The 17,290-nt window shown below is 35.1% G+C and overlaps 1 protein-coding gene across 1 annotated transcript; it reads right to left on the reverse strand.

Annotated features, from left to right (window-relative positions):
- Nucleotides 1-15,894: 15,894 nt before the first annotated feature.
- LOC127087583 (pseudo histidine-containing phosphotransfer protein 6) lies at nucleotides 15,895-16,900 on the reverse strand. Its single transcript, XM_051028489.1, has 4 exons — nucleotides 16,552-16,900; nucleotides 16,333-16,476; nucleotides 16,186-16,258; nucleotides 15,895-16,072 (listed from the first exon to the last, which is right to left on the reverse strand). Exons 1-4 carry the CDS (start codon nucleotides 16,749-16,751, stop codon nucleotides 16,016-16,018), a joined length of 474 nt encoding a protein of 157 aa, XP_050884446.1. The 5' UTR covers nucleotides 16,752-16,900; the 3' UTR covers nucleotides 15,895-16,015.
- Nucleotides 16,901-17,290: the final 390 nt, after the last annotated feature.

Below are 17,290 nucleotides of genomic sequence, written 5' to 3' on the forward strand. Positions count from 1 at the left end.
TGATTTCCCAAACTTCCACCTCAAAATTCATCATGATCCAAGCTTCCAATGAAAAACTATTCAACATGAACGTTTTTCCCCTTGATCTCACATTTCCAAAACATCTAATATTATCTCATTTGGATTAAAATTGAGGGACTTGAGCATGGGTGTAAGTTAAGGTATCATTTGGATAATTTCAAGTTCCACTTTTCATATACATTTGCATGAGCTTCTAACATGGTTTCAGCATGAAGTACATTGGATTATGGATCAGAATACATCATTTCATGGGTCTAATGCACGCTCATGCATCCATGCAAGGGAGAATTTGAAAATTTTCCAAATTTGGAAGTGTGCAAATATCATTCATATTGGCTATAAATAGAACCCTTGGTGATCGGAATTGGGATCCCTTTTACCCAAGCTTCGACCCTCTCCTCCCCCAAACCCCATTGAAAGGATAATCTTGAAGGTTTCTTGAGAAACCGAGTTTCAATTCTCCTTCTGTTTTAGGATTCAAACTCCGAGAGTCCAAGCCTTCTAACCATTCAAATAATCTTCTACAAGCTTCTATAGTCAAGCAAAGCCAAATTGGAAGCCAGATCAAGCAATTCTGAAGCTCCTCGATTGTGAGATTTCAACAATTTCTTCTCTTTGATTCTCTCTCAATTCTCCACTATTCTTGTTGATTTTTGCTTTGCTGAAGTCCTACCAATGTAGGCAACAAGATTGAGTTGCTTTGAGGTCAAATCGAAGCAACTCAATTCATGATCCTCAAAATTCAACTCCCCGTATCTTTTCATATACTTGGAATTAGACAAAATTGAGGTCAAATTCGAGCTCCTTAGCATTTTTTCTTTAAATCCATATCTTACTTTTTCATTTTTGTGATGGTTAATGGTGGACCAGTCCGGTGAGGTCCACCGGAGAAGAAGACTGAAGCTCTAGCTCCGGTGATGAGGTGTCTTACTTCCCAACCACATGATCATTTAAATTGTTTTAATCTTGGGCGTTGCTTTTGATTACCCGGTGTGTGTCTCAGTTGACCAAGGCATATATGGAACGCGCGCTTATCACCATCTGATTTGCCATCTCAATTAATGAGGGAGATCAGATGGTCCACGTTTTTTTGAATTTCTGAATATTCCATTTAATTGCTTATTTTTAATTAATTCATATTAATTTCATTATTGATCCAAAAAATATGGGACTTTCACCAAAAAAATTCAAATGTTTTTCTCTTTCATTTTCTAAATTAAAATTATTTTTTAGATCAATATTGATATTTTTCATGATTTAATTGTTTTTGTGCATATTTTTAATTTTTTAAAAATACTTCTGACTTTTCCAAAATAATGAATTTTTTTCTCCAAGGTCTTTTGACCTTGTTTGACCCATGATAAATCTCTTGGCCAATTATTTGGTATTTTGAAGAGGTTTTAGGTTTTTGATAAAACATGATTTAATTTAATTCATTTTTAATTTGATTTTTAATTGTTTAATTGTGTAAAAATTATGTTGAGCCGTTTTTATTGATTTGTGAAGTTTGACTATGTGTTTGGGCCTTGGTCAAGGTTGATTTGTCTTTTGTTGGATTAAAATCATTGGATTTAGGGGATTGATAAAATGTACATTTCATCTCCCAAAATGAATGAATGATTTTAATTTGATAAAATTCCTCCCATGACCAATTTGTGTTTGTCGCATTTCCCCTCCCTCTTCATCTTCAATCCCATTCTTTCTCATCCCTCTCATTGACCAATGACATCTCAATATCCTAAGGCTAATTGGTTCATCAATAACTTTGTGTTAGATAAATCAATACAAGTATGGATGAGATTAGGTCCATCATTTGATCATTTTCTTTTTTTGTGTGTGGTATGTTTTAGGAGTATGGTTCATTATACCATATCTATAGCATGCATTAACACCAAAATTTATATTGTCCGACCTCAGATAGTTGTGAATTCTACATAAGTCCAATTACGATTGCTTAACATAGCGCTAAATTTTGACCCAAAGGCATAGCATTCTAGTAAGTGAGATTGTAAGTCTCCCCCCTTTCATGGTATTGTGTGGAAACTTGGCCTTTTTTCCTTCCTTTGGAAGATGTCTTAGTTCAAGGATTCATGCTTGTGAATAGAGAGTTGAGTGTTCTCCAAAGAATGACTTAAACAATTGAAAAGCAAAACCTCACTAACATTTAATCAACTAACGTTTGACTAACTCTTATTATTAATTGCTTTAAATTTCAAGTCATTTACACTATGCCATTTAAATTTGAGCCATTTATCATTTTCCATTATACATATCATTTAACTTGTTTATTTTAATGTCATTTTCCCTTTGCTCACTTGAGCCATACATTATGATTGTATATATTTGTTTGTATTATTTTGTTTGTGCTTGTGATCTTAGGACCTTAAAATACCTAATAAACAACAAAAAAACCCTAAAAAATGTTTGTGTGGACTGTTGGATTTGATTTGAGCTTTGGACTTAGAATTAGGCAACATTCCCTATGCAAAAGGACTTGGCCAATGTCAACATTTCTGAAACTAAGTTCTTGTGATTTGAATTTTCATCTGATGCAAGTATTGAGATCCACACGAGTTCATCTGCTACATGGTCTTGATGTAAATGTTACTTTGAACCTGTGTCTAATGTCTTATTCTGAGCCATTCAAGGAGTATGTCATCTGATACATGGGGAAGATTATGAAGAAGACTATGAAGTTGCTATCTTGGATGTGGATATCTTTATTTGATGCCTTGCTCTTCATTGTGCTACTTGCTTATTGGTATTGCTTTATTTAAAGTCCAAGGGGAAAGTGGGTTTCTATATGATATTCTTGTCTATTGGATTGCATCCCATTGATCAGATCTTTTCAACTCTTAACTTTTAAATTTTTGCTTAGGATTAGTCTCTTTATCTCCTCCCACTTCTTAAATTTCAAATCTCTCCCCCTTTTCAAAACCTTCTTTGCTTGTGATTTGAAACTTAGACCTTATGGCAAATTAGAAACTTTGGCCTTATGCCATTGCATTTTTCAAACTCTTTTTCTTAATCAAACTTGTAAATGAATCTAACCATATTAGACTTTAAATTTCAAAAGTCAAAAAGAACTAACACTCAGTCAAACTCTTTTAGGCCTTTTGTGCCTCTCTTAAACTTAAATTTTTGTTAAAAGCAATTCACTCCCTTTGAAATTGATACCACGAACTACGAGGTTTTGATCCCTCATTTTTATGTTGGTACGTAAGCACAAGTCCGAAGGTCTTGTCAAACACAAAAATATAATTAATGAATTCTTTTCTCATCCCCACACTCTATTTGTTGCAAACATCATTTTATACTAAAACACATGCACACATAAAAAAGGGCTCCCTAGGAGTACCTAGGACACTTCGGATGCTAACACCTTCCCTCTGTATAACCAACCCCCTTACCTGTAATCTCTGGCATGTTATTAGTTTTGATTTGAAAACTTCTTATCTTCGGGTTTTGTTCGTACAATTCCCTTTTCCTTTGGAAATAATAAAAGCGCGGTGACAACTCTTGTTTTATTGATGTTAAGTTTATCCATAGCTTAATGGTCATGAATTTACCGCTACACCAAGCAAGCAAGTTCCACAGCTAGCAGTCTTCTTTGTCTTCTCATGTATCAGATGACACACTCCTTGATTAGCTCAGAATAAGGCATTATACATAGGTTCAAAGTAACAATTGCATCAAGACCATGTAGCAGATGAATTCATGTGGATCCCAATACTTGCGTCAGATGAAAGCTTAAATCACAATAACTTGGTCTCAGAAATGTTGGCATTGGCCAAGTCCTTTTGCATAGGGAGTGTTGCCTAATTCTAAGTCCAAAAGCTCAGATCAAATCCAACAGTCTATACAAACATTTTTTAGGGTTTTTGCTGTTCATTAAGTATTTTAAGGTCCTAAGACCATAAACACAAACAAAATACAGAAACAAATATATACAATCACAATATATGGCTCAAATGAGCAAAGTGAAAATGACATAAGCATAAACAAGTTAAATGATATGTAAATGACAAATGAAATGGTAAATGACTTGAATTTAAATTGCATAAAGTAAATGACATGAAAATAAAAGAAAGAATAATAAAAGTTAGTCAAATGTTAGTTGATTAGATGTTAGTGGAGTTTTGCTTTTCAATTGATTAAGTCATTCTTTGGAGAACACTCAACCCTCTATTCACAAGCATGGATCCTTGAACCAAGACATATTACAAAGGAAGGAAAAAATTCCAAGTTTCCACACAATACCATGAAAGGGGGGAGACTTACAATCTCACTTACTAGAATGTTATACCTTTGGGTCAAAATTTAGCTATATGTTAAGCAATCGTAATTGGACTTATGTAGAAGTCACAACTATCTGAGGTCGGACAATAGGAATTTTGGTGTTAATGCATGTTAGAGAAATGGTATAATGAACCAATCTCCTAAAACATACCACACACAAAAAGAAAAAAGATCAAAGGATGGACCTATCTCATCCATACTTGTATTGGTTCATCTAACACAAAGTTATTGATGAACCAATCAGCCTTAGGATATTGAGACTTCATTGGTCAATGAAAAAAATGGGAGAGAATGGGTTTGAAGATGAAGAGGAAAGGGAGATAAGAGAAACACAAATTGGTCATGGGAGGAATTTTATCAAATTAAAATCATTCATTCATTTTGGGAGATGAAATGTACATTTCATCAATCCCCTAAATCCAATGATTTTAATCTAACAAAAGTCAATCAGCCTTGACCAAGACCCAAACACATATTCAAACATCACAAGTGAAAAACAATGGCTCAAACACAATTTCTACGCAATTAATGAATTAAAAATGCATTTAAATTAAATTTAGTTTAGTCAAAACCTAAAACCTCTTCAAAACACCAAATAAATGGCCAAGAGATTTATCCTAGGTCAAACAAGGTTAAAGGACCTTAGACAAAAAATTTCATAATTTTTGCAAAGTCAGAAGTATTTTTAAATAATTAAAAATATACACAAAAACAATTAATTCATGAAAAATATCAGAATTAATCCAAAAAATAATTTTAATTCAGAAAATGAAAGAGGAAAATATTTAAAGATTTTTTGTGAAAGTCCCATATTTTTTTGATTAAAAATGAAATTGATATGAATTAATTAGAATAAATGGATTAAACATAAAAATAAAAAAATAAAAAAAACAAGGGTCATTAGATCTCCCTTATTAATTGAGGTGGCAGATCTGATGGTCAAGCATGTGCTTCCACCAAACACTATAGTCAATGCATGCACACGCATGATAATCACTTTGGACGCATAAGATTAGAACATGAGAACCAAATTAGATAGTCTGGATTGATCCAGCGCACCACCGGAGCCCTAGCTCCGATCATCTTTTCCGGTGACCACCATCGGTCTGGTTCAGGCTCAACTCCATGGAAAATGAAAAGTGAATACACTAATTTGGAGGAAAAATGCTCAGAAGCACGAATCTGGCCTCAATTTTCTCCAATTCCAAGTATATAAAAAGATACAGGGATTTGAATTTTGAGGATCATGAACTGAGTTGCTTCGATTTGACCTCAAAGCAACTCAATCTTCTTGCCTATATTGATAGGACTTCAGACAACCAAAAATCACAAAGAATGGTGAATAATTGAGGGAGAATCAAAGAGATGGAGTTTCTGAAAATTCACATTCAATGGAGCTTCAAACTTGCTCGATCTTGATTCTAATTGTGCTTGGCCTTGCTTCAGATGCTTGTTGGAAGTGATTAGGAACAAGAAATGGTCTGGACTCTTGGATTTTCAATCTCAAAATAGATGGAGATTTGAAACTCGATTTTTAAAAGAAACCTTCAAGATTATCCTTTAATGGAGAGGGTTTGGATTGCAGGTTCAAAGCTTGGGCATGAGGTCCTTAATTCTGACCAATGAGGGTCTTATTTATAGCCAAGGAGATTTATTTCCACACACTTCCAAATTTGGAAAAAATGAGTAATTCTCTTTGCATGCTTGCATGGGCGTGTGATAGGCACATCAAGTGATGTACTCAGGTCCAAAAATGAGTGAGAATCATGCTGAAATCATGTTGTGAGGCCATGCAATCGTGTATGAAATGTGGAAGTGAAAATCATCCAAATGGTATCTCACATTGCACCCATGCGCAAGTCCTTCATCCTTTGGTCAAATGAGATGATCTTAAACTTTTTGGAAAGGTGAGATCAAGGGGAACAACTTTCATGTTGAACACTTTTTCATTTGAAGCTTGGATCATGATTAATTTTGAGGTGGAAGTTTGGGAAATCAAACATATTTGAAAATTTTCTAAGTCGCAAGTCAAATGTTCACTTCTTCCATCTTGAATAACTTTTTCTATGAACTTCAAATGAGAAGAGCTCCTTCATAAAAGTTGTAGCTATTTCAAACCTATTCAATTTGGTAACAAATATAACCTCATTTGGATTTGGAATGAAGGAGTTATGCATTTTAGAAGTTGAGGAAAATCACTTGTTCAATGGTATTGGCCTAAAATGACCTATAATGTTTCCTTTTGGAACATGTATTTGAAAGTTGAATTTGAAATTCCTCCAAACATAAAAGTTGAATTATACATATTTAATTTGATCATGGAATTTTAATGGCTTTCATATCATAAAAATTGAGCAAGTTGTGTTCTTGGGAAGTTGACCTCCAAACTAGGGTTCAAACAAAATGACCTATAATCTTTCACCATAAAAAATGATTTTCCAAGAAAAACTAGCTCTTGACTTCAACAAGAAAGTTGTTTGGAATGTCATTTTGAGTAACTTTTCTCTTGGAATCATTTTCATATGACAAAAAATGTAGGATATGGGGTCTAAGGAACCTCAGTTTTGACTAGTTGACTTTCTTTGGTCAACCACCATGAACCAACTTTCTAGATTGATATTCTCTTGACTTTTGGGACTCATGGAGGATCATATATGTGTAAGATTATGTAATGTGAAGTATCCCTTTAAATATTTGATCAAATGTTGAAGAAACTTCTTGAGGAAGTTACACAAGATACCTAGATGAATTAGGGTTTCCAAGGCAAACAAACCCCAAACTCTTGATGATTTCTTGATCAAAATGATATGTGAAGATCACGGGGATCCATATATGATGCTTAGAGCTAATGTGAACCAATTATTGATTGAGCTCCTTACATTAAGGGTCTCAAGCCCTAGATATGAGCTTGATAGAGCATAAGTGAGCACTCACACACTACCTACAAAAGTAACAAACTATACATTGACATATTTTTGGTATTTTGGTTAGTAAATAATGAAAAACAAAGTATGATACAATCAAAAAAAGTGATTGGTGATCTCTCCCAATACAAACCCAATGAATGGAGAGTAAGGAGGATGCCAAGGTGTGATCCCAATGCTAATGCCTATGATGAGATGGCATGAGGGATCTTAGGGTTAAAATTGGGGTCTTACAATTATGATTGTGCAAGTTGAAGGGTTTGTGGATTTTACTGCACTTATTGTGATGCAGGTTTGATGTGTTCACAATGTGTTTAGTTGAAGTTTGATGAAGTACCAAGCATTGAAGTGTCGTCGGATGCTCACAATCCTCCCAGTGTTCATGCAGGTGTCTACTTGCCTTGGATTGCAAGCTTCAACGATGAAGGATCATGCTTCAACCCAAAAAGTTTCCTTCTCACATTAGTAGTGCAAAAATCTTACAAAACAAGCTATGAGTCTACTGAAACAAGGAATGAGTTGAGCCAAACAATGACTTTCCCAGGGTTGAGTCGACCTGAGAGTCGACCTGTTCGGACCCGCGATGAAATGAATCAAAGGAAAACTAGGAATGCGTCGACGCAAGGGACGGGTGAGTCGACTTAATCAGGAATTCCCAGAATTGATTCGACCGGTGGGTCGACCTGTTCCGACCCGAGGGAACCAGGTTCGAAGAAAGAAGGAGCGTGACTCGACGCAAAGAGTGAGTGAGTCGACTCGCTCAAGTTTCCCAGAATTAAGTCGACCGGTGGGTCGACCTGAGGGTTTTGCGCAGAGTCATGAGTCGACTCACAGGGCTCAAAACCTCCAAAAAGTAGTTTTTTCAATATAATACCTTTTTTGCACCCTTTTATATATGTAATGAATATTTTAGGGATAAAAATGAATGGAATTGACCAATTGAATGAAAAGGACTTGACTCAATACACGAATATGACCATGAACCCAAACTTAAGATCTATAACCAACTCATGGAAGCAGGGGACGTGGCCCTATGGACCGAGCAATAGTGGCATGACAGTGATCAAGTGAATGGATGAAAGTGGATGGAAGTTATGAGACCAAGGACTTGGGTTATGACCAAAATACTCAAGCACCAAATACGACAAAATGGACGGACCAAGTGTCGAATGCTGAGTGTGACATACTGAGTGAAAGATCATCTGAGCTTAGGGTTAGGAGCCTCTGAGAGAGGGCAGGTCCAAACCAAGCATTTCCAGTTATTGTACAAACAAACCAAAGCTCTGCAAGCCAAACACTTAAAATCCATGGTGATGAAAGGTGCTTATGCGTGAGTTAATAATGCATGCCATTGAACTCTAGTCAAATAGTTAGATGGAAATATGAAGAAAAGGGGAGGGCATATTTTAGGGTACTACAACAGTGCAACCATAATTGCTAAGAGGGATGCTGATATCTCTTTTGTCATATTCAAGGAAGGGACAAATTTTACTGATGAAAAGGGTCATAGTGCGAAGGACTTAACAAGTAACTTAAGGGTGTGGTTCAAGATCATTCTGGGGTGCATCAATCACAGGCCAAGTACAAACAACTCTGACTACATCAATACTCATAAGAAAATAATGCTATTTCTTATGGAAAAGGGTGTTAAGCTAGGACTTCCATCACTTCTATTCAAATTCATAAGGGATTCTATCAGAGAATCCAGAACTGGTGGATCATCCAAGAAGGATATAAGCAAGTTCATACCCAATGGCAGATTGATTTCAGATATTCTGGTCAGTGGCTTGACAGAAGATTTGGTAAAGGATGCAAGGAAAGTCATATGGGGAAAGAATCTGAATAGCATGGGTATTATCTCCAAATTTCAAAGACCAGAAATCATTCTGACCAAGGATGACATTTGTGGTACAAGAAATCTAATTGATGACTACCATATCTTCACCAAAGTTGATCCTCCACAGGTTCTGATGGCTTATTTGGAAAGCTTCATAGAGGATTGAATTGACCCATTAGTGGATCCCTTTAACCTCCTAGAAACTTACCCAGATGTCCATGGAAAAAGGAAGAAAGAGTTTAGAGGCGAAGGATCTTCCAGAGCTCAGAATAAGAAGAAGATTGCTATCTTTCAGGATGAAGATGAGATGCCTCTAAGTGAGCGCCAAAAGACCATGATTCTGAAGGATACGTTTGGGGTCGTTCAGTCTTCAAGAGCTTCTGGTAAGTTTCCTACTACTAACACTTCTGTAGATTTTGTTTCAATGTCGTCTAGAATCTTACCACTTACACCTCCATCTCAATCTACCATTTCTAAACCAATTCCAATACCACCACCAGAAATAAACCCACAAATATCAACACATGTCATTGAAATTCTACCACCAAAATCTACTCCATCTTTAGATACATTTATCACATAAACCACTCTAGTTTTTGCTCCTATTTTGGAACAACAATCGATACCATCTCCATTATCTTCTCCACAGTTACAAACTACACCCATCTCACCACAACCAATTGTTTCTGCTCCCTAACAAAATAATCCCAATGTTACAACACCTAGAACATCTCCTGCTAGAAGTGCTTCTGACATACATGTTTCCGAAGGCACTCCTGAAGGAATGTTTGAATTTGAACCAACAATCACCTCAACACAATCATCCCCAATTATTCAACCCTCACATCCCTCCGTTTTTTGTCCTCACTTTAATGAGTCCAGAATCAATCTCACCATTAAATATTCAAAAATACCAACACAATCCTCTCCTGACCTTGGTAAGGTTCTAATGGATTTTGAATCTAAGAGGCGTTTGGAGATAGCAATGACTGTAAGTCATTCTTCTGCAAACCCTGCTGCAAGTGACTCAGCTTGGGAAGCCTATAGAAGCTGGATGAACTCCGAGATTTTCAAGATGAAGGATCTTGGGTACACTCTGGTTGAAAGAAAATTTCGTTCTGGGCTCATGCCCTTAATGGAATTGTGGAAGGTGAGGAATTCCAAATTATGCCTTCCTGCACCTGAAATCAAGAAGGCCTCTCTAGAAGCCATGGAAGAAGAAGAAAAAGCTCCGGTAATAGAAATTGCTCAACACATTGAATTTGTTTCTCTAGAACCTTCGGTTCCTAAACCTCAAGAATCTGTTATGGAAGAAGCTTCAAACCAGATAGTCATCTTAGAAGCTTCTGCTTCTCAGCCTATTCCAGTTTCTCTTCTGAGAATAATCTAGCAGATTTAGGATGATAATACAAGGGTCAACGAGCGTCTGGATAAGCAAGATCTGATGTTTCAGCTGATTCTGTCAAGACTTCCTCCTCCTCCGCCGCCTCCTTCCCAGAACCCCTAGATTTTACTTTAGCTTTCTTGCATTTTTTTCTCTTTCTTTTCGTTGTACTCTGCACTTCCTGTTGGAATTTTGTTTTATCAATGAAATTTGTTTTGCTTCTCTTTATTTATTTTTGTCTTGTATCTTTTTGATTGATGACAAGGGGGAAAAACATAATGTTCTAAAGGGGAAGAATTAAGTGTTTATTTTGATATCTAATTTCCTAAGTAAAGACCCAAACATTGTTTAAATTTTTCTGTTAACAAATACTTCGAGAAAAGTTTGTTAAGTGTTTTTGCAGAGTTAACTCTTAAGAACCAGAAGGATTATGAAGGTACTACTTCTGAAAAGTAAGGTTCTGAAAACCTTATCCTTCAAGGAATAAAAGTTTTTGAAGAAAAGATTCTGAAGTAAAGCCTATTAAAAGGATGATGTTATCAACCAGTGCTCTGGACAACATCAACTAACTTCTGAAGATAAACCAGATTCTGACTAAATATTCATTATGGTACTTCAAAAGGTAAATCAGGAAAGTGTTCTTTAATTCTGAGTTTATATTTATAGGACTATACATCTCAGGGGGAGCTTTGTGCTTTTATAAGTTGTATTCTTCTGTGATTACCTTGTACAAAATTGTTCATCAAAATACATGTTTTGTCATCGTCGAAAAGGGGGAGATTGTTAGAACAAGATTTTGTTCTGCATCTATACCTTGAGTTTTGATTATAACAATGTTGTATTTGTGTGAGAATAATTTTGGTACCCTAATGGTTTGTTATTGTGTAGCTTTAACAACCAGTTCTGATTCTGATCATATGATGTGCAACATCATCAGTTTCTGAACTTTGCGTTTCAAATTCGCTTATGCGATGCAATTAGAAGTTCTGAAAGAGTCAATATTATTGCTGCAATGTTCTTTCTACTTCTGTGTTATTTCACCCATCAAAATCTTCTGAGGAGACTCTATATTATTGCTGCAATATTCTCTCAGTTCTTGCTTCTAGACGTGGCTCTGATCACAAAACTTCTGAAGAATGGTAAGCTTCTGAAGTTGTGTTATGTAGCTGAAGATTATGAAGATCTCAAGAAATACGATTGAGGTTATCATGGTTCTGACTGGGATTTTGAAGACTCTGAAGATTCTGAAGATACTAAAGAACTCAAGTCAGACTACTGATGTTGTCAAGGTTCTGACCCAAGGTTATGAAGTTTATGGATCTAACTCTCTACTTCTTCACTTCAAGCTTCAGTCATCTTTTATCAGAAGAAAATGAATCTGAAGATGAGATCAAATGGGAATATAATCAAATAGTACATAGTACAAAACGAACAACCTTTCCGCTACCTGATTTCATGGGCAAGGACTGTACTATTCATCACACATGTCACTAAATTTGTGGGCGAAAGGACAGTACATGGTATACTTCCTTTCTCATCCAACAGTGGACAACCGCTCAAGGAGCTTTCCCCATTTTTCCCTTCAACGGTCACATGCTTACACTATATAAGCATGCATTAGAGACTTGAGGGAAATGTTGATCTGCACAAGTTTTTTGATAAGCTATTTTTCTTTTTGAAAAGCTATCATCTTTTGTATACAATGTTCTTTAAGTATTTATTATTCATTTGTTTAAAATCTGCTTGTGTAGAAGCATCTTGTAACACACTAAATATTCTTCAAACTATTTGTTTGAATCCTTAAGGAGATTATCCTTGAGAAGACAAAGAAAGTTATTCTTTGTGAGTCCTTAAGGAGACTAAGGTTTAGTTGGATCCTTGAGAAGACAAAGAAGGTTATTCTTTGTGTTTATTGTAATTTGTTGATTACATTTGATTAAGTCATTGTGTATAAGGAAGATCACTTTGACAGGTGGACTGGATTAGCTTTGAGTTTCAAGCGAACCAGCATAAAAATATCTGTGTTTTTATCTCTTCATTGTTAAACGTTAGTGGTGTTTTTGTTTTGGAAAAAGATTTTGTTTGTAAAACCCAATTTAACCCCCCCCCCCCCCCCCCCTCTCTTCTGAGGATCTAAGAACTTGTCTTGCATAACACCACCAAATTCTTCTTCTTCTTATTGATCCAAAATGGGCAAAGGGTACAAGTACCAAAATAATCTATCCTAGGATGGGAAAAATCATAAAAATATATAAAATTAGAACCAACCTAACAAGGGGTAATAGGAAACTTTATTCAACCTATAGGGCAATCACCAAATGAGAACAATAAAACCCGCACAAGGGAAGAGAACACCATGATTAATTAAAGATAAAAAAAACCTTCACCAGCACAACACCATTACTCATAGTCACTAGAGGAGATTGATTCATACTCCTCTTCATCATCATCATTAACTTCCATATTTTATTCAGTAACATCATTCTCAACATTCTCTCTAGTAACACTCCCCACATCTTGTTCTTTAGCCTAGGAATTGGACACCTCAAACACCTTAGGATTAATTAACCTGATTAGATCGTCAACCTTATTCTTCCTTGCAGTAGAGGTGACAATCAGGTCTTGGAGACCTACAGTAGTTTCTGCAATACATGACACTTAGCAGTTCCAGACATGGGGGTACCTTTGGCAAGTTGTCACCTATAGTTAAATCTGTAATACCAAAATTTTGAAGGTTGGGGAGCACAATGTCTGGGACATGGTTCCCAACAAATAGTTTTTAGCTAAAATTCAAAGGACAGTGGGTAACACCCGCAACATCTTCAACAATCAATATATTATGTTTTTGTTTTATCAATACTCTAGAAATTGACGAGGTAAAAAATATAGGTAACTTAACAACAAATGATTTGGCTTGTTTCAGAATTTGATCAAAAACATACCTCTAAAGTCAAAACCAACCTTATTTCCTATTTGATACATCAATATAGGGAGGTATGAAGTGATACATAAACTTTGATTGGTCGGAGCCCAGTTAGCGACTCCGATTGTGTTAAGCATCTCATTCTTCATACTTAAAATAATATCATATAGTAAATTTTTGCATATCCATTCCTCATGCACATTATTTGTAATATCCTGGGCTATGATATTCAAAGGTGGAATGCTATCTACATTGATCAGTTTCATCATCCTATGCGAGATAAACGCAAGAAAGTTAAGGTTTTCAATGTGGGAGACCATGTGATGGTGTTTCTGCATAAGAAGACGTTTCTAGTTGGTACTTACAACAAGGTGCAACCAAGCAAGTATGGTCCATTCAAAGTGACCTGATAGATCAATGATAATGCTTATGTGTTAGCTCTCTCGGGTTTCATTAATATATCCAATACTTTTAATATTGCTGACATTTATGAATATCAAGTAGATGAGGCTTTTTATCAAGAAGAGAAACCGAGGTCGGGTTCTTCAGAGGTTGAGCAGACTGATGCAGGAAGGTTTTTTAAGTCATCTGAGTTTGTTTCAAACCCAAAAATAAAATTTTAATATTTTCCGCAGATTTTAATTTTTTTTTATAATTAAAAACACATCAAGGTTTCTTTTATCTATTGTATTTCTTTTTTGGATTAAAAGCTCATTAGGGGTTTTTCTGTATTTAAATACTCTTGGGAGTGAACTAAAAGTTTATCTGACAGATTTTAGGCTTCTAATCATCTGTTCTCAACGTTTGCTAATCCCTAGTGCTTCCAGTGCATCGTGCGCCATCATTCTCAGTCAATTGTGTTTGTGTTCACATGACTCTGCATCTGGTAGGGCACCCTAAGCCAATTCTAAGGTTGCATATCTGCCAATTTTGGTTGGCATTTGACTTTTTTTTATGTATAAGCAATAAGTAAAAACTTTTTTTAATCTATCATTGTTGTAACATTATGTCAATATTTCAATATAGGGAGATGAATTTGAAAAAGTTTCTTAAGTTCAACATTATATGTTAGTTGAAAAAAACTCTTTAACTCGACATTGCTTAGATGAAATATCTTAGCTACCTCACTTCATTATATAAGAAAAATTTTTGTTTCATTCCAAAACACACCAAAAACTCTTTTTGTTGAGTTTTTCCTTCCTCACTCTCATAATTCTACATTTTTTGAATTGTCGAAACACCAACTCATCCCCTTTTCTTTCTACTCGTTGAATTTTCTGAGTACTTTCTTGAAATCTCTTTAAAGAATTATGCTAATTTCTCCTCGTTTGAGTTAAGAAATTATCAAATATAATTTTTAGATTCTTTTTAGAGAATTATTCTGATTTCTATTTGTTTGAGAAATCATTTTGAGTGGTCAAATTACCATTATTGAATTCTCTTTGGGGAGTTATTGATTTTTCTTTTGGTTTGAGAAATTATTTTGACAGACCGTTATACCAGATACTATGAGTGATATTTATACCATATTCGAACAATCTTTGTACTATAAGAGGGTGTATTTTTAAACTGATTATCGTGTAAGTAATAATCGTACATTATAAAACTGAGTTGTTTTATCCTAGAGGCGGCGCGATAGTTCGATTGCTTTGCATAATTTTGGGCAATACCACAAAACGTCTTAAAGAAAGCGACCTAGTCCGCGACTCGATCCAATAATTTTTTAGGTGACTGATTTACAAAACCCTGAAACTAACAATTATTTTCATAATTCTCGTTTTAAATTCATTGATTATAAAGTTAGATTAAAAAGATCTTTGATTTAAACTAACAATTATTTTCATAATTCTCGTTTTAAATTCATTGATTATAAAGTTAGATTAAAAAGATCTTTGATTTTTTTGGGCATGATGAAATTTGAGAGTAATCATAAATAGAGAAAGTTTGATATTGTGTATATTCAATAATTTTTGTAGTTTTAAGGGTTTGGTAAACACAAATGATATTTATTTTTCTTTAGATTGGATCTTACCGAAGTTTTAGGTTAAGATTACTCTTCAAGGATAAACAATATCTTACATTAGGATGAAAGTTCAAGGTGAGAAAACTTCATATAGATTGAGATTTACGGTTGTTCAAGATTGATTAAAGAAACAACAAAATCAATTTTTTAGAATGAGACACGTGAACATGAACATATTCATTATTTATTTATCAAACAAAATCAATTTTTAGTAAAGAAAAAACACATATAAGCAACTTTCTATATAAAAATATATTAAAAAAAACGTATGAAGTTGGTTATTAAGCTTTTCAAAAGCTGATTTAAAAGGTTATAAAAACCGACTTTAAATTAAAATAAAAGCATATATGAACAAGTAACACAAAACTACCAAATAAGTTCTACTAATTTAATCAACTTTCATTCAAAAGCAAAACACCTTGCAGCATAGCACAACTGCAAGACGAGCACAATGGCACTATATACATAAGAGAGGTTTTAATCACCCTAAACAACCAAAAAAGAACTTGGTTTGTGTCTAAAACTAGAAACTCATGACATTACCCTTAAAAAGCTACAAAGAAGTGAAACAAAACAAAATCTTGGAGATAGACATTCCACCATTTTATTGATGCTGCACAGGATATCTCACTCCTGCTGCCAAAGCACGTTGTTGCTCTATCTGAAAATAACATGTAACTTTTCATATATTAGTACTTTATATATTATAATTTATAACTATCATAATGCATGATAAAAAGAAGTTATAGTAAATTAGATGAAATGTAACTTTACTTGGAAAAGTTCATGCAATTTATTCTTAAGATAGCAATATTCATGCTCCAACATCTCCAACGCTCGCAAACATCTGCAATCATATTATGAATAAATATATATTTTTAATATATTTAATTCATAAGAGTATGAAAAAATGTAACAAACCCAGCACGGTTGTCTTGCTCGGAAGCGGCACGAAAGGCAATGCAGATGCTTGTAACTCTCTTAGCACCAATGCTTGAGCTGCTACCAATGAATTGATTCAAATGTATTTCCATTTTCTTATAATCCGAAAACTCCCTCTCCATTCTGCAACGACGAGAAAAAAATATGAATATGACATTTATTATGAAACGGGCAGAAGGAAGGAGTATTAATTATTACAGCAATGATCTGAGATTGGTGAGTAGTTTCTCCGACTCGTGAAAGTAAATGTTAACTACTTCGGAGACGAAGTTAGGAGAAGTGTGATCTTGAAGCTGTTGAAGCTGCAAAAACTGTTCATCGAGAACTCCCTGATGGAAGAGAAAGGCGAGGAGACGATTCATGTCGGCCCACAAAAGGTCGGCACCCAAACCAAGCATCCAAAGTGGGAGACCCGTTTTGGCTAATTAAGGATGAAATCAAAGTAAATGTGATAGTTAAAGTGTAGAGACAGTTACGATAACTCAAACTGACACAAGGTTAATTTGGTTCTTTTTCTTCTGTTTTAGGTTATGTTGATGTCGTGGGAATGAGAATGACAGTGCTATTTAAAGGCTTCCACAAACGACTAATGACCCCACCATTGCTATTGTTTATAAGGGATGGGAAGAAATGGTGAATGAGATGAAAGGGAAGGCGTGCAAAGGAAGAAGGGGGTTTATCGAGGTGAATGTGGGGTATCTGGCAGACCAAAACGTTTGTTTGGAGCTGCTCTGACCTAAGCTTCTCCCTTCACTCCGTGGCGTGCGTCTTAGTCAGTCAGTCGCCTTTACAATATGCAGGTGCGCTGTGCTGCGGCATTCAGCCCTCATTCCCACACGACAGTTGCCTGCTCACCCATTCCACACTTCCTTACTTTATTAGGAGTATTCCTTTCATTACATACTCCATTTTTTTTAGAAAGTTATACTCCACTTTT

The sequence above is a fragment of the Lathyrus oleraceus genome, chromosome 5, assembly GCF_024323335.1.
Source record: "Lathyrus oleraceus cultivar Zhongwan6 chromosome 5, CAAS_Psat_ZW6_1.0, whole genome shotgun sequence".
NCBI classification, from domain to species: Eukaryota; Viridiplantae; Streptophyta; class Magnoliopsida; order Fabales; family Fabaceae; genus Lathyrus; species Lathyrus oleraceus.

Coding starts and splice junctions, on each gene's coding strand:
- LOC127087583 (XM_051028489.1), bottom strand. CDS start 16,751: ATGCTTGGTTTGGGTGCCGACCTTTTGTGGGCCGACATGAATCGTCTC. Junction 16,259..16,332: donor GAGCAAGACAACCGTGCTGG/GTTTGTTACATT, acceptor ATATGATTGCAG/ATGTTTGCGAGCGTTGGAGA. Junction 16,073..16,185: donor AATTGCATGAACTTTTCCAA/GTAAAGTTACAT, acceptor TGTTATTTTCAG/ATAGAGCAACAACGTGCTTT.